Source organism: Typha angustifolia, chromosome 13 (assembly GCF_048772165.1).
Source record: "Typha angustifolia cultivar Huaian chromosome 13, ASM4877216v1, whole genome shotgun sequence".
NCBI classification, from domain to species: Eukaryota; Viridiplantae; Streptophyta; class Magnoliopsida; order Poales; family Typhaceae; genus Typha; species Typha angustifolia.
This window is the reverse complement of record NC_133251.1, coordinates 5754622-5778148: the sequence shown is the minus strand read 5'-3', so window position 1 is coordinate 5778148 and position 23527 is coordinate 5754622. Positions and strand designations below refer to the sequence as shown.

Here is a 23527-nt window from a genome sequence, read left to right as displayed (position 1 = left end):
CCTTGCGATTAATTAATATCCCAAATAATGATTAATTAATATCCCAAATAATGATCGGCAGCAAGCGAAATAACAAGTGGATGATCCTGAACGATCCTTTCTTCTACTACTTACAATTATTTAATTTTGTCGGAAAAATTTATATTTAACACCCTTTCTTTTAACTAATTTGTGACTTAAACATTGCTTTTTTACTATTTAGAAATTCTGCACTATGTTTTAACAATTATGTGCATAAAATATCTTTGATTCGATTTACACTAGCACTAGCTAACACTTTCTTGACAGATGGCATAGAACTTAAAGGCCCGAAATGTTCTATATATAGATGTGTTAGCAAAGCCATGCTTTTGAAAGATTCAGGAGAACTCTTGTGAGGTATTGTTTTATCTCCTTAGAGTAATATTTGCTAGAGATCTCTTTCAATTTTCTCCTATCACATCTCTTTGATTTTATTTTCACTTCTTTCTTTCTCCATTTGGTCTTTTCGTTTTATATATAGTCTTCCACCCTTTCTTCGACCATCATATATTTAATTATCCTACCATCGTTTCTTTATTCTTATTAGTTTTCATCATACAGTTTTACTTTGTAGTACAAAACTTGGGAGATCTTTGCTTCTCCTTCTCTCTGCAAAGCCCCTATGACGGAGATCTTTGCAATCTTCGCTCGCAAGGAAGTAATCTTATATAACTTTTATAAACATGCACTGCTTACGATGAGGTGCAATAACTATTAGCCTCTTCATGGCCTTTAGATTATTATATATGAGTGCTTCTGTAATCTAATAATTAGAAACATATATTCTTGTGTAATAGTTGCTTCTATTCACTTGGATGCATGATCTTATTACTGATGTTATAACATTATTAGATAGGATACACACATCAGTAATAAGATCAAGCATCCAAGTGTACGAAGATCAGCAATACATTCGGGGCTAAATTATTCGGTTTCAAATGATTATATAAAGTTATATAATTTGTCAGCTTTACCGATGTTATGTAACAATAATAACTTATAATCGACACTCATATTTATTTGCATTTGTAGGAATTGATATATAGAATCGATGGCATACAACGTATTTGGAACCCCTATCACCACCAAAACATTGGAAAGAATGAGCGAGTACATTGGAAAGACGATAACACGCAAAGACAGGGCTAAAGTTGCTCTCGATATGAAAAATGCAGAGAGTAAGGATGTGAATGCTCGTCAATTTGTGGAGCAGCTAAAAGAGAGGTACGGCAATGGTGTCGCTACGCTATGCGTTATTTACAATGCCACTGGGGACCCTCTAACGTATATCACGAGCCATGATTATTTTGGCCATATTTGGCACTCCCCATATCCATACAAGATAGAGAATGGCCAGTGGGGTGCGTTTTTACACGGGAAAGTTGCCGGAGCAACATCTGGCTCAAATGCAACTGTAGTGTACCGCGGCATGAACCAAGCAGGGAATCATTGTGACTGGATGCTGGCTTGGGACAACCCATGGAATAGAATCATTTATTCATGCAAAGTAAGTACTATTCATACTCATGAAGAGGCCAAACTCTAATATTTTATAACTATTAAGGCATGCGGTACAATCAAGGGCCGAGTGAGCAAAACCATTTACAAAACAAATGATCTATTAATTGTCCATGCATGTTGCAGGCGTACACCGAGATCCGTGAACCTAACCACTTCGACAGCACAGTTTGGGGTGTAATCAGTGATAAGATGGAGAGATCTAGCATCCATTGTGAAGATGTCTGGAACGGGTGTTGGTCAGGTGTGTCGATCGGTGATGACACCACCACCGTATACGAGGGGATAATGACGCTACAAGATGTTGCCAACTTTGCTCCATAATACGAACCGGGTCGGGTCAAGTCACATCATCATGATATTGGACTCAATGGATCGAGTTTATTTATCTTTTATTTAAATCATAATGTAAACTATTAAGACGAGTCTAATTAAATCATGTGAGCCCTTAAGGCAAGTCTAATTAAGTCAAATAAACATATAAAGGCAAGTCCAATTAAATTATGTGAGTTAGTAAGATAAGTTTAGTTAAGTCAAATAAGTATATAAGGCAAGTCAAATTATATCATGTAAGCCTTTAGGGCAAATCTTAGTTTGAGTTGTGTAAGCCGTATGGCTAGTTCTAGTAGGACTCATTGTACCCGACCAATATATACAGAGGGGATAGACTCCTTTGTTTAATTATCCAAGCATTGAAAAATTACCCAGTCTAGTTAATTTATTATTATCATATTTACTGTTTTATCATATCTGTTAGATGGTCTTTATCTTTATAGTAGTAGATCTTAACCGTAGAACTCTTCTAAACTTCCAAACTTTAGCCACCACCTTTCTTCACGAGCCACCTACCCTATGGCCATCCACCACCACCTTTAGTCATCCGCCACCCTCCGATGATTATCGCAATATTAAATAATTACCAATTTATATAATTCTGATCTTCCTCCATTGTTTTATTTTTATCTTTTTACTGCGCCCTCGGAATCATGTGAAACCCAAAACCATTGGATTCGTAACTAATGAGGACACAAACCATAAAAATAGTATAATTTCCTTACATTCTAGATCCTAGGCCCATAACACACAGGTACTAGGATCGAAACTTAAGTCTAATGCCACTATTACAAACTAGATACGAGAACATGGATTAAGTAAGTCGAGTCAAGTCAAGTTATTTTTTATTTTGTTAGACTTGCTTATCAATTTAAATTTCAAATAAAGTAGATACCCGTCCCAAACACTTATAAATTATAAAAATTTATTATAAAATAGATCTTATCTATACTTATATCTTATTTATAATTATTTAGCTTTTACTTTATAATTATATATTTAGAATATTTTTAAATAAAAAGAAACAAACATTTTGATACGATTCGGACTTCACCGACATCGTCTCGAGCATGGATTCACTTTAGGAGTGTTTTTGTTTCATGTTTTAGTGTTTAATTTCCATTAAAATAAGTTTTCTGTAAAGCGCGTTCGATCGCGCGTTTGAATACATGCATCGCGTTCGCAAATCCAGAGGAGCGAACTCAGTGCGTTTGAACGCGGTCGGTGAAAATTGTATTGTTAGGGTTAATTTGAGTTGTTGGTTAGCCTCTAAAAGGATGTGGATGGCAACCATAGGTGAGGATTGATTATTGAAAATTGAGTTTTGCCTTGCCTCCTTCGTCTTCTTCGCTCCCATTCTCTCAATCCCCGGCGACGCCGCTTCTAACCTCCCTCGACCGGCCAATCACCCTAGACCCTTAGGGGCGGCCCTCTCCTCCCCTTTCTTCCAATCTATCCGACACTTGCCCTAACTCTTCCATCAACCATAACCCTTCCGCCACCTCTTTTCACCGGTGCCACCCCATTAACGCCGGTCCTCCACCAACCACCATTACCTAAGATCTCGTGCCTCCATCCACGGATCCTAAACAGATCATCATGATGTTCGTCCACTAAACGGACGATATCTCGAGATCCCCAACTCCGATTCGCCTTAAACTTGATTTGTTAGAAAGCTCTTTTTCGGGCTACAACATATCAAAATTTCACATTGATCCGACAGCGAAATATTCCGGGATCTTATTTCAAAGTTCCGTGTCAGATCTAGTCCAGATCGGGAAATTGGAAGAGATCGAACCTTAGCCTAAGGGAAGATCGTATCAAGAGCTCCACAGCCGAATGGGATATCGTATCAAGCTTGGTATCAGAGCCTTAGCCCAAACGGCGAAACCGTATCAATTTGGTATCAGAGCCACAGTTTCTAAATCGTATTAAGTTGGTATCAGAGCCTTAGCCCAAAAGGGGAGATCGTATCACATTTCTCCTTATGTTATAACTAGCATTTTATGATAATAGTATAATTATAGTGTTTTAATCGTATCTATAATATAGATTTAGTTATGTAATCAAAAATAAAATGAAGTGATTTTAAACCTAATAAACATTTATATTTTACTTGAATTAATTCTAATTATATAAATGACTAACTTCATGCTACTTAAATATTTTCAGATCCCGAAGCCTCTTATGTGAGACCCCGTGGACCTTATTGATGAGTTAACGTTTGATTAACGGATGTGAGGGATACGTGGTTTGATTCTTCTAATCAGAAGTAAGTAGTTTTATTCCCTAGACGCATTTCTCAAATTAGGTTATATTATATATTATGTACATATATGTTTTGGCCTCCAGCATGATTATATGACTTTATCTAGAGATGATTATAGTCGAGCATATTTTTATCATGCATGTGATTATGTTGATCTTGGATATGAGTATGATGATGATAAATAGAGATGATTAGATATGACTATACTATTATAATTTTATGTCCAGTCGATCTGTAGCATGAGTTTGCATGTGATAGATTAGCATGGGTATGCATATATTGACTAAATGGTTGGAGACTACATTGCATTATCTTTCCCTTGATTCCTGTTCCACCTAAATTTTTGTTTTGCATTGACTTTTTTATCGTACTCGATATATGCATATAATCTATCATTTAGATAGACAGCATGAAATGTGATTAATATAATAATTGATAGAAGGCGTGAGGATACCCGAATGAGCACGAGGGTTAGGACGCGATTGGTGGATGATTGATCGCTCAATATAGTCACGATCTTGTGGCCTTACGTCCGAGTCGTTAATCTGTGTGTGCAGCAGATATTCAGACATATGCCGTTCGTCAGGGCATATATGGCGAGTTATCCTCATGAGGTTTCTATCAGCTAGAAGGGTGCCTCGTTTAGATGGATGTTGATACCCTAGAAGGTGGCAAGGTATGATTATACTTGAGATACTCCTTGCAAGTGGTAGTGTACAGTGTACATGGTATGATTATATTTGAGCCTTTAGACATGATGTTGAGATCGAGTACCGGGTGTTGACTGTGTATAGTGGTCTAGTATGATGATGACATATAGAGCTAATATTGATGACTGAGATATTGAAAAATGCATATGATTTTTTTATCATTTGATTTCCTAATTATCGAGTGGTCAACATACATCATATATTGTTGAATTTGGTATAGTAGCATGGTCATGATCGGCATACATCATGTGCCATATTTGAGAGAATTATGATGATAGTATGACATTGTGATTTATTTATTTATTGTCAATGATTATATACTTTTATTAGTTATGATATGTTATTTACTTTTTATTTATATATTATTGAGGATATATTCATATACTCATTCATGACATGATGTTTTTTCTGATTCACATTATCTAGTATATGATTTACTCTCTGTTTGGCATTACTGATTCGAGATAAGGTCAATTCACTAAACCTTTTACTTATTACTCTCTTTATGTTTTTTCTAACCCCCTCAGATATGTGGTACGTGATAGCGACTTGAGATATCCCGAAAAGATATTTTAGATTGATGAGGTGAGCTATATGTGCGAGATGGTATAGATAATAATTTGTATAGAAATTGAGTTGTATCGTTGTTTATTATATTTATACTTTATTGTATTAGACGATGATTTGTATAATACATGTTAGATTATAGTATACTCGTGTATCAGTTGTTTAGTTGTATCTTGATGGTTTGTCGTGGCCTGTGTGGGTCCTGCAAGATTATGTAGTGGTCTAGTGTATATTATTGTGAACTTGGATATTTATATGTTAATAGGTTTATGTGGTTGATTGTATGATTTATTTAGTGTTGGATTATGTGAGCATGGATATGTTAGCAAGTATTATTTGATGATATCATGATTATATATGCACATGAGTGTATCTGTGCGTGACGGGTCCAGCTCGACTTGTCGCATGCGCGACGCGTGCCGTGTGGGCACGTGGGCATGCACATGCCTATGCCGAGCGAGAGCGTTACACTTTGAGAGTGAAAAACATAAGAAACAACTTCGGAGATAGGACCTATCACACGCTATTGATAATAATATGCTAAAAATAAAGCGTGAAAAAGACAATTGCAAATATAAAAATTTTTACATAGAAATACCCCAAGCAGGCAATTTGACGTGTAGGAAGGACTCTATCAGGCATGGGTGCCACATAACATGTATGCCCATCAGTGCTAAATATGTCATGACCCCAAGAATTGATGAAGAGATCAAACAAGAACTCCATAAATGCTCCTATAAGAAAACTCTAACGACTCTTTTTAGCAACGCCCCACTAGCGTACGATGCCATATCCACCACCTCATTGCGTACTATTGTTTGGAAGCATACGATGCCACATCCACACTAGACTTCACATCTTGAGGACAAGGTGGGGGAAGCGTAGTGGGTTATGACAGTTCATTGGTGCCCCTTGTTATCTTAATTTTTAGCTTTTGCTTAATTATGCATTGTATTTCATTTTTAGACCTTGAAGTCTTGTTAATTGCTTACTAGATGTTTAGGGAAATAAGATAGTTTCTAGCAAGTGAGTTCGAAAGCAAATGGTTGGCATTCGAATGCTTGATTCGCATTTGCAAATCTAGAGAGTTATTTTTGGGCGTTTGAATGCCTAATTCGCGTTAGCAAATCCTAAGACTTGTTTGGTGCATTCGAACGTGATCGGGGTGTGTTCGAATACGCGACGGAAAAATTGAGTCGTAATAAGGTTTTTCGAGGATTTTAAATGATTGGCTAACCTCTAAATATGTGGAAAGACAACTTCTTTTTATTATTAATTAATCAAAGGAACTTGGAGTCTTCTTCTTCTTTCTCTTCTCCTTCCTCCAAGATTGGTTGACCTAGATCTTCCTATGATCTACCATTGCTAACCATCTCCTATGATCTACCATTGCTAACCATCTCCTTGACTAACCATACCTCTTGACCCTAAGGAGCAGCGCACCTTCCTCTCTATCCTTCTCTTGCAACCTAGCCACCTTCCCTATGCCCTAATCCATCCATCCACTTCCATCCAAACCCTTAGCCGTTCTCCACCTCATTCACCAAACTTCCCCTCCTCTATCCACACTACAAGATCAGCCCTACATCCCTGGTCTATTCGTTACAATGATCGCCTAACTGCAGCTTTGATTTTTGTCATTTTTATGTACCTTTTTCTAGTAAATAAGACATCCTTTTGGGAAATGATAGTACAAATATGTAAATTGACAAAATACATTCTTTTTCCTTCAGCATTATAACAACTTCTAAATTTTTTTCTTCTTTTTCATTCGAGCAACAAAAACTCAAATATTTCTTCTTCTTTTGCATTATTCTCTAATAAATTTTTTCCCTCACCTCTCAAATGAAACTTCAATAGGTAATACTTTTAGACCTCTACACTGGTATGCCACAATTATTTTCCATATAAAGGATGCTATAATATTAGATAAGCATTAGAAAGAATTTCACCATGCTAGATTTGAAGTTAGCATTATTAAGGATGAGAATATTTTGTTAATGTTTGAAATCAACATATATTAAATAATTATCTATTTATTTACAATTAAATATATAAGCATGGAGATAGTCTAAGATAAAATTTTGTTGATATGCTTTCAGATGATATCTTTTGTTTTTCCAATTGTTGATATATTTTTTCATCAATTCCGGGTGGAAAAGAAATATTTTTTTCAAAATTTTTGTAATATTTTCAATAAGAGCACTACAAAATATTTTTTATTTTTACCTCATATTGCAAGAAGGTTTTTGAGATCTCCAAGCATTTAATATATAGAGATATTCTCAAAAGTTTTGCAAGGGTAATATTGGTATTTAAAAATAATATTGGGTAAAACACAAAAATATTATCAAATTTATTATCATAAAATATACTTATATAATAATAAATAGAAAATTATTTTTGTGCTTAAAGATTATTTTGGTAAGGGGCATATCACTTTTCTATACCTAGTCATATTTTATATATTTATTTGTTTATAGTGAGATATTATACTTATTATTTTGTAAAGATATTCGTTGCTTTGAAAAGTGGAGAGGGTAAATTTGTAACTATATTTCTTGTTATTACTCATATTCCCTTATCACTGGTGGAAGTTGCAATCAAATTTTTTACATAAACTATTCACTTGGGCAGGTTTAGGCAAGTTTTGTTTTATAACAACTACTTAGAAAATTATACCCTTTTTAAAAAAATAATAAAGATCCTCTTGTGTTATGCTTCTCTCTTCTCATATTTTCTTAATTTATGTTTTAAAATTATAAATATTAAAAAAAAAGATTATAACTACATACAGATTAAGTGACACAAATATGACTTCAAGATTTATGTCAGAGTTTAGCCTAACTATAAAGGATAAAATATAATTTTTCCATTTGTAAACTATAAAAAGAGATGATTTCATATCTCTTATCGTTTACATATATGATGAGTATATTACCCTTGTTGTTAAATCACAGTAGCTCATATATCTACCCTCATTAACTTTAATATTATTTATGCAGACAAAATTGTTACAAATCAGATTTGGAACGATTTGAATGTAAGAAGATTATGATATGTTTATAAAAGGAAGCATCGGAAGTCACAGATCTAATGGCGTTAGTTTCACATGATTCCAATATCGAAGTGAAAAGATCAAATTAAAATAGTGGAAGAATGTTAGAATTGGAAAGGTTGATAATTATCTAACGGCGGTCGTCGGAGGGTGGCGGTCGACCGAGGGTGATGGTGGATATAATTTAGAGGTAGAATTAGGATTCTAAGTTAGATCTACTCTTAAAAAATAAACAGCTATGATTAATTTAGTTTTACTCCTAGATTATCTTACTCTTACTCCTATAATGATCTAAGGCTAAACGTAATTATTTATTTTTCATTGGATGTTTCAATTAAACAAAAGAGCCCTCTATAAATAAAGGTCATTGTACAATGAGTCATATTAGGAATAGTTCTAAAGGTTTACACGACTTAAATTAGGATTTGCCTTAAATACTTACTTGACTTAACTAGACTTCTCTTAAGGGCTTATTTGACTTCATTGGACTTATCTTATGAGCTTACTTGATTTAACTAGACTTACCATAATGGTTTACATCATGATCAATTAATTAAAATACAGATACACTCGATCTATCGAGTCCAATATCCTTATGATGTGATTCGACCTGACTGAGTTCACATCAAAAACCTTACTAAGGTTTTGGAGGATTGTCTTCATATGCAATTTGACGTGCAAGAGAAACCCCATCAGGCATGGGTGCCACATAACATACATGCCCATCCGTGCTGAATGTGTCATTCCCCCCAGAATTGATGAAGAAATCAAGCAACCACCCAACAAATGCTCCAATGAGAAAGCTCCCTATTATGCTAGACATTGTCCCGGCCAAGAGCACAAACATAGCAGATGCCTCAATGCCTTCCAATGCTCCGCTAGTCAAGGCGGCAGTGACAACTCTCCCGACCAGCGCACCGCCAACATACGATGCTACGTCCACCACTGCGTCACGAGTTGCAATTTGGAAGCCATGCTCGACCGAGAAGACATCCCACACCAGTGTGCCCGCTTTGTAGAGGAGGACGAGTTTGCCCACACCTCGTATGACGGTTTTCACATCGTCCACTTCGATACTTCCTAGTCCTGATACTTGGAGGATTCTATCGTACACCTGCATGCTTGCATTAACGTGAAAGATACTTGCCAGTTATCTATCAGTGCATATGGATATATTGTAACAGGTTTAAAACACAGAAGAGATCAAAAGCACTGTGAATAAGGGCGGTGAGGTTCCGTGAGAGAAGGCCTAAAGATTTACCTTAGAAAAAGTCCTCATCAAGTTGAGGGGAGCTGATTAGCTAGGCCCAGCTCACTAGAGGTTAGATGTGATCATCGGGCGAGCATGCCTGGTTTGAGCCGGGCTAAAATATTCTAGCCCATTACCATCCATTAGCTCATTAGATATTAGGTTTGAGTTGGATATAATGGGTCTAACATAATGGGTTAAATATAAAAATACTATATCTTATTGGGTTGAGTTTAATAGGACATTTTAGTTATCTTTTATAGTAACATACTTATATATTAATATATAGTTTACTAAATATCCATTTTGAGAGTAAAAAAATTATATGAATATACATGCATTATGCGTTGGGCCATAAATGAGAGTAGTGGATCGGGCTTTCAGACGGACAAAGGCTTAGCCCATGCCGCCCACTACTATCTCAGGCTCGGGTCGGGTCGATCCTAAATCGGGCTTAGGCGCTTAGCTCGATTACAACCGGGCTGGTTTGGGCGGGTCGGGCTTAATAATCATGTCTACTCAAGTTGCTCATTTACCTCAAATATAAGCCAGGAGTGTAAAGTTGCTCATTTTTAAAGTGACATTGTTGAGATAACAACTAACAATGGGTAAACTCAAATTATCTACCTCATTTTTAATGTATAGTGATGAAAATGAGGTGATCAACAAAAGTCGTACATCAAAAATTATGCAAGACATTAATCCTCAATCATATCACTCATTACCTTAAGCTTTTGTACATCTTCCAGCTCCTCAAACGCTCCTTTCAATCCCAGCTCTACCTGGTAACTGGACAATTCGTGCACCATTCAAACATCATATTCATAATTTAATATTTGAAACCATGATGAGTATAGAACGTAATTCTAGCCTCTTAAACATTGAATAAATCGTTTGATACTTGTGAAGCACTGTACTAAATGGTAAGAATAATGTATTACTAATTTGCAGAAAATATATTTCACCTCTAATATTTAGTTCAAATCCAAAGTCTCTTGAACTTTTATTTGTATCATAATCAGTTAACCTCCTTGTAATTGTAATATATGTGCAACCATTATTTCTTCCATCTAAAATTAACGGTGCAAATAATTGACTATTAAGACTGTGAAACTTTTGATCTATTATGCTTTTTTTTGTTGGAATATTTGCAAATATCAAAACTAAAGTGATTGAGATGAAGAAAAGACAGAGAAAGAACAATTTTTTTTAACAAAACAATATTTCTCTAATTAGTTGTTGTAAAATAAAAAGGGTACTTCTGAATTTTTATATTAAATTTTATGTCTGTCATATTAGCACTTGTAATTACCAAATTTGTGACAAAAGAAAAATCATATAAGTTGTAACTTGTTATCTGAATTGTATAAGAAGAGTTTCCATTCGGACGGGTTTTCCCGCAAAGTATTTTTTTCGTAAGAGTGTAAAAACAGTTGAGATTGCTTCAAGAGTCACTAAGGCTGAGCTGCAACAACTAATTATTACCTTGCCTTGTGGTTGACATTTTTAAAAATATGTGTTTCATTACCAACATACCCTACCATTTAATTAAAGAAACAAAATATTAACAATAATAGAGGAAAAATTTAAAACTAATTTTTATGTAATTTTCTCAAGATAAATATATGATCATACAAAAATTAAGTCACAAGATTAAATAAAAACTAATTGCAATAATTTAAATAAAGACTTCAATCAACATTAAAATTTCCAACCTGTAATTAAATAGTTAAATGATTGCATTGATGATCTCAGTTGATATATTTATCAAACCAACTAAGTACCTTTCCCATGGACCCATTTAAGAAATAATATTTAATATTTAGACCCCAGTCAAATGGACTGGATTGAAGGGAGAAAGAACGCTTACAGTGATCAAGTGAGTTATTAGAGATGCACACTGATTGAAAATAAGTAAAGAGTAAATAGAATAGGAAACAAATTAATTACAGTGGGCTCAGAAGAGAGGGTACCTCCCTCGCTCCACCACTGCAGGGAGGTACCCTAAATTTTGGTCAAACCACATTTGGTTGCAAATTCTATTTTCCCGAGCTAATTTTGATCTATGTGCTTTTTCTTGGTATAACAAAACTAAAGCATACGATAAAGTACTGAGAGAGAGAAATATGCAAATATCTAGCTAGGTTAGAGACAATGTCCAATCTAACTTCAACATAACAAAACCAAGATGAAAACAGAAGATCTATGGACTGGAGTACATACCTCTCCACTAGCTCATGAAACTCCATGCCGGTGCTCTTGACCCATGTAGAGTAATCGTGTGACAAGCTACTTTTATACATCTTAGTAAACTTCAACATAGCGTCGCCGCACTTGGCTGCTTCGATTCCCAGACGTTCGACGTCGTCGTTGTTCCAAGCTGTTGGCCTCACCTCATCCAGATCTTTAATAAGAGATTGGATGTGTTCATTGATCTTTTCTAAATATTTCATTCGTACAAGGTAGTTTGGTACAGTTTGGAGTGCATTATTTACGCAGTAGACAATGTAAGAATTGATGTTATTAGCAATAGGAGCCTTAACTTTATCATTCTGATACTTGCGTTTCACTTCAGAGCCAGCATCCAAGAGACCCAACACGGCTTCGTAGTTAGACCTACTATCCGCGAGGTAATTGGCGCACTCGTTTTCGGACCCAAATTTGATGGAGTATATGGCATCTTCTTCTGTGCGGTAAATCATCAGAGCAAGCTTGCAAAGCTGGTCATCGTTGAGAATAACTACTCTATCCATTTGAGGATGACAAGTGTGCTTGAGATATGAGGAAGAGGAACATCGCATGGTTATTTATAAGCAGAGATCCATCTATGGTGGTGCATCACGCCGTGCATAGAGAAAAAATTTTAATTCTCTCAACAAGTCCATGGACTTTGTCAATGTCTTCGACCATTTATGGTGGTGTTTTATTTTATCTTAATTAATAAGGTCGGTGAGGTTGGGTATGTGATGGCTCATGAACCTTCAACAACTTATGACTTCAAGCAAATATTCTTTTTTTTTTTGTTTTTTTTGACTTTTGATGAGGTTGCTCAGGTTTTTGTGTTCACAATTAGATGTCTAGTGTAAACACCAGTGTATTTATTTTATCTTAATTAATAATGTTGCTTAGGATTAGTATGTTGGTAAATAAATATCTACATCAAAACCAATGTGTTTATTTTATCTTGACTGAGAAGGTCGCTCGGGTTTAATGCGTTCACAAATGAATGTCTGTATGAAAACCAATATTTTTATTTTAACTTAACTAATAAGGTTGCTCGGGTTTAGTGTGTTCACAAATGAATGTCTACATCAACACTGGTATTTTTATTTATTGTTTTCTTGATCGATAAGAACGCTCGGGTATAGTGTGTTCATAAATGAATATCTACGTCAGTATTAATATTTTTATTTCATCTTTGATTGATAAGGTTGTTTGGATTTAATGCATTCACCAATGAATATCTATATAAAGACCAATGCTTTTATTTTATCTTGATTGATATAAATAATTAAATAAGAATGTATATAAGTATATCTAGTGTCACAATATTTCCAAAATATAATATTATTTATTAATTCTAGTATGTGGGTGGTCCTTTCCATCAAATTGCTCAAGTGAATAAAGTCTACAAACTTTGTGGATGGTCTTTTTATATAGTAGTTATAAAGTCCTTTCTATTCGGTCTTTCCGTCAATGTTAAATATATTTTTTTAAAAATAACTAAAATACACTTAGTTTCCCATCTCTCTTCTGTCTTCCACTCTCCTCTCTTACGGCAAAACGTGATTACTAATGATATTGTCATAGTTTTTCTAATATTCTATCAATGTACTTCTATACCTATTCGCTAAAATATATATAAGAATTATAAATAGTTAAAATATAGAGTATAAATTATAAATTTGTTAAAAAAATATTAAATATAAATTTTCCAAATAAATAGTGTACGCTCTTTGAGTCTGGAAAAGTTCTATATATAGATGTGTTAGCAAAGCCATGCATGTGTGAAAAATTGAGAACTCTGATGTGGTTTCGTTCTATCTCCTTAGAGCAATATTTGCTAGATATTACTTTCTATTTAATTTCTTCTATCACATCTCTTTGATTTTATTTTTCAGCTTTAGCGATGTTATGCAACAATAATAACTTATGATCAACATGATACGATCTCCCATTAGGCTAAGGTTCGATTTCTTCCCATTCACTGATCTGGACTGAATCTGGCATAGAACTTTGAAATAAGATCCTGAAATATGCCGTCGTCGGATCGATATGAAATTTTTATATGTTGTAACCCCAGAAAAAAGCTTTCCAAAAAATCTAGTTTTAGGCGAATCGGATGTGGGGATCTCGAGATATCATCCAATTAGTGGACTAAGGTTAGGGTGGTCGACCAACGTTAATGGGGTGGCACCGGAAAAGTGGTGGAGGAAGAGTTATCGTCGATGGAAGGGTTAGGGCAAGTGTTGGATAGATTGGAAGAAGGAGGAGGAGAGGGCCGCCCCTAAGGGACTAAGGTGATTGGCCGGTCGAAGAAGATTAGAAGCGGCGTTGCTGGGGATTGAAAGAACAGGAGCGAAGAAAACAAAGGAGGCAAGGCAAAACTTAATTCTCAATAGTCAATAATAACCTCTGGTTGCCATCTACATCCTTTTAGAGGCTAACCAACAACTCAAAATTAACCCTAAACAATACAATTTTTTCCGACCACGTTCGAACGCGCCCGATCACGTTCGAACGCATTGAGTTCGCTCTTCTCTGAATTTGCGAACGTGATGCAGGTGTTCGAACGCGCGATCGAATGCGCCTGTTTCCCACTTCTCTGGATTTGCGAACGCAATGCGAGCGTTCAAGCACAATGGACACTCTTCACCCACATTCACAACCCCGTTCACAACCGCTATCGAACTCACTTCACCCGCGTTCGAACACGACTTACAGAAAACTTATTTTTCTTGGAAATTAAACACTAAAGCAATAAACAAATACACTCCTAAAATGAATCCATGCTCAAGACGACGTCGGTGAAGTCCAAATCGTATCACAACACTCATATTTATTTGTGTTTGTAGGAATTGATATATAGAATCAATGGCATACGACGTATGTGGAATCCCTGTCACCACCGAAATATTGGAAAGAATAAGCGAGTACATGGGAAAGACGATAACACGCAAAGACAAAGCTAAAGTTGCTCTGGATATGAAAAATGCAGAGAGTAAAGATGTGAATGCTGATCAATTCATGGAGCAGCTAAAAGAGAGGTATGGCAATGGGGTTGCTACGCTATGTCTTATATACAATGCCACTGGGGACCCTCTACCGTATATCACGAGCCATGATTATTTTGGCCACATTATGTACTCCCTATACCCACACAAGATAGAGAATGGCCATTGGGGTGCGTTTCTACACGAGACAGTTGCCGGAGCAACATCTGGCTCAAGTGCAGCTGTAGTGTACCGCGGCATGAACCAAGCTAGGGATTATTGTGACTGGATGCTAGCTTGGGACAACCCGTTAAATAGAATTATTTATTCAAGCAAAGTAAGTACTATTCGTACTCATGAAGAGGCCAAACTCTAATATTTTATAACTATTAAGGCACGCAGTACAATCAAGGGCTGAGTGAGCAAAACCATTTACAGAACTAATGATCTATTAATTGTTCATGCATGTTGCAGGCGTACACCGAGATCCGTGAACCTAACCACTTCGACAACACCGTTTGGGGTGTAATCAGTGCTAAGATGGAGAAATCTGGCATTCATTGAGAAGATGTCTGGAACGGGTGTTGGTCAGGTGTGTCGATCGGTGATGACACCACCACCGTATACGAGGGGATAATGACGCTACAAGATGTTGCCAAATTTGCTCCTTAATACTAACCGGGTCGGATCGAGTCACATCAGCATGATATTAGACTTAATGGACCGAGTTTATTTTTCTTTTATTTAATTCATGATGTAAGCTATTAGGACAAGTCTAGTTAAATCATATAAGCCCTTAAGATAAGCCTAGTCAAGTCAAATAAACCTATAAAGTAAGTCTAGTTAAATCATGTGAGCCCTTAAGACAAGTTTAGTTAAGTCAAATAAGCTTATAAGGCAAGTTCAATTAAATCATGTGGGTTAGTAAGACAAGTCTAATTAAGTCAAATAAGCCTATAGACAAGTCTAATTATGTTTATATAAACATTCAAGGTAAATCCTAGTTCAAATTGTGTAAGCCTTTATGGCTAGTTCTAGTACGACTCATTATACTCGACCAATATATATAAAGGGGATAAATTCCTTTATTTGTAGTAAGAGTGATTTATGCATTAAAATAACTAGAAATTTTTTATCATCCCACTTTGATATGAAAGATTTGGATATTGCAATGACTATTCTTGGTATGAAAATACACAAAGATAGAAACTCTCTTGTATTATCACAAAGTCATTATATGAAAAAAAAATCTTTTAAAAAAAGTTTCTCAATTATATAATAAGATTTCAAGAGTTTCTTATAATTCAAGTTTGAAGTTTGATAAAAATTAATGTGTATCATAACTTGAGTACTCAAGGGTTATTGGAAGTCTGATGTTTGGAATGTATTACACATGTCTGGACATTACTTATGTCGTAGGCAAATTAAATAGATGCACTAGTTATCCTAATTTTAACATTAGAAAGTTTAAATTATTTATTAAGGACAAAAGATGAATCACTTAGTAAATTTAAATTATACAAATATGAAGTTAAGAATCTCCTTAGTGGTAAAATAAATATGCTTAGAAGTGATGGGGAGACGAATACTTTAATAATGTCGGACGTATTTTATGAAAATAATGGTATAATGCATAAATGATTGTTCCATATACATCATAACAAAATGATGTGGCCGAAAGAAAAATTAGAACTCTAATAGATATGATCAATGCAATGTTTGATCATTCAAGTCATCCAAACAATATAAAGGGTGAAGTAATCCTAACGGCTATACATATTCTTAACATAATACATTCGGAATGGAATGTGTCTCCTTTGTAAGTTATAATTTAATCAAAAACTTAACTTATGATATTTAAAATTATGGGGGTGTCTAGCTTATGTTATATTATCCGATCTAAAAAGATCAAAGTTGGGGCCAAGAACTACCAAATGTGTTTTTATTAGTTATACTTCCAATAGTAAAACATATCGTTTTTTAGAGATGAATACAAATGTTATGATTAAATCTAGAGATGTTGAAATTTTTGAGGATAAACTTTTAAAGAATCTAAATCTCTAGAATCTAACATTAATAATCAATGAAAATCTCTAGATCATGACAGCGCACGTAGGAGAGGATGGCGTCTCCGCTCCGGAGACTACGCGAAACTTTGTGACCGTTGCTAGTAAGCTCTGTTCCTCCTATTGATTACATATTGAGGGGTCTGCTTCTTCTTGTTAAAATTCATTCCTTCGTTTTAAGTTTTTGATCGGTTTTCTCTTATGCAATCCACATAATGTTTAGCGTGTGTTTGTCGCTTTGGATGATTCTTTTAAAGTTCTTTTAAAATGTGGAAATTAGAAAATCTAAAAGAAAATTGCATATTGGTTCATGATAGTCTTGTATCCTAAGAATGTATTCCTCTTTTATAATTTTTAATCTCAATAAATGAATGACAAATTTATTTAAGAGATAAATATATCTCCGCCTAGCCATTCGATTTCATTCATGTTCACTGTTCAGTTTTTTCGTCGCACACCACCATTTAGCCATTAGAGGGCGTATCCGCAAAGCCCAATAATTTCAGTTTAGCAGCAATTTTGATATTTGAAATACTTTTCAATTTGCAATTATTTAAAAATTCCTCTCTTTTTTTCGCTCTCTTTTCTTTTTGCCTCTCGACATGACCGTTTGCAAATAGCAGCACTTCTCCCTCTTCCTCTTTCTTCTCCCTGGAACGAGAGAGAGAAGGAAGAGAAGGGAAATGGTGATCACGCGAAATAGAGCGGCTTCTCTAACCCCTGAAAATCCAATGGTGGCGAGCGGTACGAAGAGGGGAAGGCCTCGAAAGAGGAGCCCTTCTCCTTCCTCTCCTCTTCCTCCTCCTCCTCCGCCGCCGCCGGCGTCGTCCGCTGCGATTGCCACCACTCCCGAGGCGGGATACGAGAAGTGTCGGGAGGAGAGGATCAAGGAGAACATGGAGCGGATGCAGAAGCTTGGAATACTCGATCTCTCCCTCAATCTGAAGAAGACCTTCTCAAACCCTAGCACTAACCTCAGCCCCAACTCCAAGAGGAGGATAACAACCGCCTTGTCCGATGGAGTCAAGATTAAGCCATCTCTTCCGATCAGGAGATCCTCGAGGTATACTTGAATCGTTCGGATATGTGGGTTTTGGAAGGGTTCCTGGTGCCCAACGTTTCATTTCGTTCTTCTTTTGTGAAATTTTCATTTATCTCCGTCTTATCTACTAGTTCTTTTCTGAATCATGCATTTCTCTGGAAGTGTTCAAATAATACCAGGCGCTTGATTAACTTAACTTTAATTATTAAAATTACTACAATGTCCGTAGTTAGCTTGATCAGGATCAAATGTGAACTGCTTTGCTTCGATCTCCATTAGTGATTTGATTACGAATAATTAGCATTCAAAATAAATGGATATTCCGTTTTTTAGTACCTTTCTGTTTGGGCCAAGGATGTTATCTGAGCAAAGATTTTTGAGAAATACGGGGTTCAGACCAAATATGTCAACCAGACAGGGTGCAAAATGAAAAGTTCTTGTTTTTCGTTAGGGATCATGCTGTATGACATGTTCTTCTGGTGCCATTTCTTTTTAGCATCATTGTGTTCAGTTTTCATGAACTTCAGTTTTAGCGCCTGCACGCCACACCCTATTTATTTTCAGTTAATTTAAGCGAATAATAAGAAAAGGCTACTAGGACAACAACAATAGATAAGGCAATTATTTCAAATATATGAGAACTCTTGTATGGATCCTTTTCCTCCATTTATCTGAATTTGGATTTGTATAAGATCCAATTATTGCCAGAAGTTTTAGTCCTTCTCCAGAGTGGCTGTTGGTGACGTATAATTGAGCATTAAGTTAGAGGAAATAACTAATGAATGGAAAACAGAATGACCACGGGTTTCTGGGTATTATTGGTGCCTGTCTTTTAGTTCTTATCTATCTTTGATTGTATTCTCCGCAGAGCATATATTAACTCATTATTCTCTGAAAAAGCAAGAGAATAATCAACTCGGTTTTCTTTGAAAAAAGAAAGAGACAGTCCACCTTTCACCGAGACTCACTTCTTAAATATCAATGTGCCATTTACTTGTCGTTTCATCTTGCAGTCTGCTTTACTTGTTATTAATTTCTTATAATATGTAACTCATTTTTCTCATATTGATTGGAGTTTTGCAAGGATTAGCTTCGACTATTGGATAACAACCATTGATAAATAAGAAGCAGATGATATTTTGCATCCTCGCTTCCTATCTGAAATTTGTTGTCAAATTTTGCAGAATTTTTTCTAGCCCATCTTTTATTACATGTTTATCAGCTCTTCAGGAGGTCTGAATTTTGTCTTGGAGATTGATATGCTTCTTGTCCGTTATTTATGTTAATCTTAGGTTGCAAAATGTAACTCCAGTTAGCTATGCGGAAGTCCATGTAAAAGGAAATGATGATTTAGTTAAAAATAGTTCAGTTTTGGTTGAAGAAGGTATGAGGGAAGAGGTCTATACAGAGGAGCATGAGAAACTGCTAGGTACCTGTGAGATGACTTGGATTCTGTTTGTGGATGGATATGGTAAAGATGGAAGGCGGATATATGATCATATAGAAGGGAAAACGTGCCATCAGTGCAGGTAAGCTTTTCTCCAGCACATTATAGTTATTTCCAATTGTAGGCTTGTAGCATGTCCCTCTAAATATTTCAATAGACTTTATTAATACTAGGTTGGAGATGCTTTTGGACTTTAGGAAGCACATATATTTTAGTGTACTAGTCTCATGTGTATCAGTGTTGGTACATATTTTATTGAGAGCATGTATGTGGAAATATTGTGTCAATTTTATTTAAGTATATCCATTTCTTGGACTCTCTGCCAAGGAGTTTATGATGTTTTCTAATTTTTACTCATGCTTGGTCATACTCTAGACAATAGGGGTGATATTAAGTACCATGAAAAGGCCAATTTGATGAGAGATGTGATCCTATGAGGGCGATATCTTTTGTTGATAATGCTTGGCATATAATGGCCCATATGAGGGGACTTCCTGCTCTCTGACATCACTATTCTGGGCCCCGATATTCACTTGATACTCACTGAAATTCATTTTTCCTGTCATGCCTTTTGGGTTGCTTGGTTGGTTCCCCAGCAAAAGAATAGTACAAGTGCTTACTTAGGATACAGGCAAGGCTAGAAAGGATAGTTGGTTGACAGCTTAATTTAATAGCAACATAATTTCTGGGTAAGACTAGCAGGTAAGTACTAGGTAATGAAATGCATCGCATTATTACTTTTCACTAAAATAACAAGAATCGAGAGGTGAGGCCCTACACAAATTAGAGGGAGTTGCTAGGTTTTTTTCCCCCTTTTTTGATAAATAGTTGCTTTGAATTCTTAATTGAGTTCCTCCCACATTGGCTTATTGATGAAAGATTCCTCAATTGGCTACTTGTGTATATTTCAGCCCTTCGCCTCTCGTATCAATAAAACAGAAAGATCTTTTTTTAAGATGTCACCTACTTTGCTAGTTAGGAGGCTAGAAGCACATGGTTGGTAGGGAGAGAAGGGTCATTATTTCCTTCTTTGTCTAGTTTGTTTTATATTGTTCTCTTTAGGCTTATTGTGGGGTGATTGATTGATGCATAACAGAAGTTACTGCTATTGATCTGACACTGACAGCATCCCCTTGTTTAAGGAGGATATTTCTCCTATGAGGAGAAATTAATTGGAGCAGTAGGCTACCCAACTCAGTTTTGATTTTTATGGTGTCCTCATTTATGCATGATTCATTTAATTTTTGGTACCTGAATGCTCTCTTAGTTTTTGTAATGCAGCTGACTTTTAGGAGAAAGTGAAGTGGCACACTACTATTGCCTCAACTCAAATTCTTAACATGTAATATCATTTAGAAGATCAAGTCATTTTACAAAAAATTATTGCCTAGCAACTCTCTTAGTAGCAACCAGTGCACACCTCCCTTCTTTTACCTATTTATTTTTGTATCTCTTTTCAGAGATATCAGAACTCAGATAAATTAATGACAATCAGCTGATTAGGATGTTAGGTAACCCTATCTATTTATCATAACAAATTGCATGCAGCCAGATATTCCCAAGAATATGACTCCTTTTCTGGAAAGAACTTGTTTCTGGTGAAATGCACAATAAAGCAGGTAGGATAAGAAAATGATACTTTGGCAAGGTCTTCATGCTTCATATCCTCACCACTATGTCTTTCAATCAAGTCTGGACTACAGATTTTTCTTTCACCAGATAAATTTTCCCTTGTGAAGATCAAATGTTCCTCTTTAATTTGAAATAAACAACCGGTCACGTTTAACTTAAAATGCTCTGTTATTTCCCTGTCAGATCTAACATTTGATGAGGAAAGTCTATTACTATTATTATCAAAATCCAGCCCTCTTATTGAATTTTCTTAACTGTTTACTTAGCACCACATAAAGTTGAAAGGCTCTACCAGAGCATTATTTTATGCTTCTCTGAGATTTTATTTTTAATATGTCTCTGTTATATCAGATAATTCTGGAATGTTTGTTGGGTATAGACTTCTTAAATGTTTTGAACTTAAATGTGCTTCTTATCATTTCTGAATACTTTGACACTGATATCTGTTTCTTCAGGAAGACACTAGTAACAAAAGAAGCAAATTTTGTTTCATAGTAATTCATCAGCTTATTGTAAGCAAAACAGTCCGTCTCTATAGATGTCAAATATAAGAAAGGTAAACTTGTAATTGCAAAAACGAATTCTGCTGGTTTATAAGTGCAAATACAGAACTGGATCCTGGTTTTTATCTTCCTAAATCCTCCAAATTATATGCAAATATAAGTATTTTCCTTGATATCACCAATACACCTTGTTTTAAAAGTTGATTAATCACAACATCAGTATCACTTTTTATGCAGGCAAAAAACTCTTGGTCGTCGTACTCACTGTTGTATATGCAAGCTGGTACAAGGACAATTTTGTGGAGATTGTTTGTACATGAGGTGCGTATATTGACAATGTTTTAGTCAATCTAGTCTTCAGTTGGGTATTAGAAGATGTGGACATGTGTCATTCAATTAGGTGATTTTTAGGACTCATCTGCAATACTAATAGCTTACCTGCTTGCTACCTGGTAAGCAATTTTGCATTTGAAAATTCTGGTTTCTTCATTTGTTAGTAAGTTTGTAAAACTGATCACTTCGTCTTCTTATGGGACCATGCACTCTCTTCATCAAAACTATCAAAGGCAATGTAGTTAGAACTTTGTGTCAAGGTGCATGTTTAATCTCATAGGGGCACTATTACTTTTTTTCTTTTCTGACACTGCACTCACCTTTATTTGAACCTAGAATTGTTAGCCATCATTTTCAATTCGATTTTCTGAGAGTGGAAGTTTCTAGTTGCCCTCCAGTCATGTCAAAACTCAAAAGGCAATATGACAAATCATGGTGAATACATTATTACATAATTTTAGCTTCTTAAACAACCATTGATGATCTGAATTTAACACAGATATGGTGAGAATGTTCTGGAAGCCAACAAGAATCCTGATTGGGTCTGTCCAGTTTGTCGGGGCATCTGCAACTGCAGCCTTTGCAGAATCAAGAAAGGATGGATCCCTACTGGCCCTCTGTACAAGAAAGTATTTTACATTCCTCATTTTTCTTGAGATTCAGTAGGCTTGTATTAGCAGGAATTACTATTTCTAGCCTATCACTCACTGCCCAGATAATACCAGAAATATTTTGATTCATGGACTTCGAGGAAAGTTATAACATTCATGGGATTCTCCTTTGCAGATTGTCAGTTTGGGATATAAGTCAGTAGCACATTATCTTATTCAAACTCGGCGGTCCCTAGCTAACTCAGGGGACTTGAATTCTGCTGAAGCAGTTTCCTCAAAGAAGCTGCTTTCTGCTACTGAAGCAGAAAGCTCTCCTGATCCACAAAACGTCCTGCAGGATGGCTTGGGCAAGGACAGTAATGGCTGCAAGGATGAAACCCAATTGCTGCAAAGTTCAGATGAGCGTATGAGCAACAATGCTGCAGAAGAAGGTAGCATACAAGGTAGAACTCAGAGTAACAAGGCAATGGAACCTGCTGCTCCTTTAGAACGAAGCCAAGATTGTATCGCAAACAGGCTAAGGAAGCGGCAAAACAGATCATGAACAAACACCGGACAGTTCTTTTTTTTTTGCTGTTTCATGCTTGAAGCAGGTAACAAAATTACATATAGGAATCATCTAATCTTACAATTGTGCAACTTCCTGATATAGGGCTCTCAGCTTTTTGGCTCTACTTGATAAATCGTCAAGTTTTCTGGTCATTTTGTCTTACTAGGATGAAATGAAACCGCCATTGTTTTGTGAACTGAATTTGCTGAGATAGTTGAATGTGAAGAAAAGGATAAAATAGAATCTGCTGACAAGGAAGGGCTTCTCTTGTTTGAATGCTCTTCTTTCTTTTTATTTGCAAATCTCTACTTGTCCAGCTAGTCTTTATTTAGTCTCTTTGACTAAACTGTCTAAATCAAAAGTTATATCTTTCTTTGTATTTATAGAGCTTTCGTATCTTTGAGT

At 35.7% G+C, this 23527-nt stretch overlaps 4 protein-coding genes across 4 annotated transcripts; 3 read left to right on the top strand and 1 right to left on the bottom strand.

Annotated features, from left to right (window-relative positions):
- The first annotated feature begins 275 nt into the window (after window positions 1–275).
- On the top strand, window positions 276–2223 carry LOC140774082 (23 kDa jasmonate-induced protein-like). Its single transcript, XM_073116931.1, has 3 exons — window positions 276–378; window positions 1054–1528; window positions 1666–2223. Exons 2-3 carry the CDS (start codon window positions 1073–1075, stop codon window positions 1861–1863), a joined length of 654 nt encoding a protein of 217 aa, XP_072973032.1. The 5' UTR covers window positions 276–378; window positions 1054–1072; the 3' UTR covers window positions 1864–2223.
- Window positions 2224–8791: 6568 nt separating this feature from the next.
- Window positions 8792–12518, bottom strand: LOC140774122 (uncharacterized). Its single transcript, XM_073116984.1, has 3 exons — window positions 11949–12518; window positions 10451–10514; window positions 8792–9590 (listed from the first exon to the last, which is right to left on the bottom strand). The coding sequence occupies exons 1-3, from the start codon at window positions 12476–12478 to the stop codon at window positions 9114–9116; spliced, it is 1071 nt and encodes a 356-aa protein (XP_072973085.1). The 5' UTR covers window positions 12479–12518; the 3' UTR covers window positions 8792–9113.
- A 2301-nt stretch (window positions 12519–14819) lies between these two features.
- On the top strand, window positions 14820–15638 carry LOC140772827 (23 kDa jasmonate-induced protein-like). The gene is made up of 2 exons (XM_073115031.1): window positions 14820–15302; window positions 15413–15638. Exons 1-2 carry the CDS (start codon window positions 14820–14822, stop codon window positions 15500–15502), a joined length of 573 nt encoding a protein of 190 aa, XP_072971132.1. The 3' UTR covers window positions 15503–15638.
- Window positions 15639–17476: 1838 nt separating this feature from the next.
- Window positions 17477–23453, top strand: LOC140773000 (uncharacterized). Its single transcript, XM_073115294.1, has 5 exons — window positions 17477–18067; window positions 19339–19575; window positions 21866–21949; window positions 22461–22590; window positions 22748–23453. The coding sequence occupies exons 1-5, from the start codon at window positions 17688–17690 to the stop codon at window positions 23114–23116; spliced, it is 1200 nt and encodes a 399-aa protein (XP_072971395.1). The 5' UTR covers window positions 17477–17687; the 3' UTR covers window positions 23117–23453.
- The last annotated feature ends 74 nt before the right edge of the window (window positions 23454–23527 follow it).

Coding starts and splice junctions, on each gene's coding strand:
- LOC140774082 (XM_073116931.1), top strand. CDS start 1,073: ATGGCATACAACGTATTTGGAACCCCTATCACCACCAAAACATTGGAA. Junction 1,529..1,665: donor GAATCATTTATTCATGCAAA/GTAAGTACTATT, acceptor TGCATGTTGCAG/GCGTACACCGAGATCCGTGA.
- LOC140774122 (XM_073116984.1), bottom strand. CDS start 12,478: ATGGATAGAGTAGTTATTCTCAACGATGACCAGCTTTGCAAGCTTGCT. Junction 10,515..11,948: donor TTTCATGAGCTAGTGGAGAG/GTATGTACTCCA, acceptor CGAATTGTCCAG/TTACCAGGTAGAGCTGGGAT. Junction 9,591..10,450: donor AAGATGTACAAAAGCTTAAG/GTAATGAGTGAT, acceptor GCAAGCATGCAG/GTGTACGATAGAATCCTCCA.
- LOC140772827 (XM_073115031.1), top strand. CDS start 14,820: ATGGCATACGACGTATGTGGAATCCCTGTCACCACCGAAATATTGGAA. Junction 15,303..15,412: donor CTATTCGTACTCATGAAGAG/GCCAAACTCTAA, acceptor TGCATGTTGCAG/GCGTACACCGAGATCCGTGA.
- LOC140773000 (XM_073115294.1), top strand. CDS start 17,688: ATGGTGATCACGCGAAATAGAGCGGCTTCTCTAACCCCTGAAAATCCA. Junction 21,950..22,460: donor GGAGATTGTTTGTACATGAG/GTGCGTATATTG, acceptor AATTTAACACAG/ATATGGTGAGAATGTTCTGG. Junction 22,591..22,747: donor CTGGCCCTCTGTACAAGAAA/GTATTTTACATT, acceptor TCTCCTTTGCAG/ATTGTCAGTTTGGGATATAA.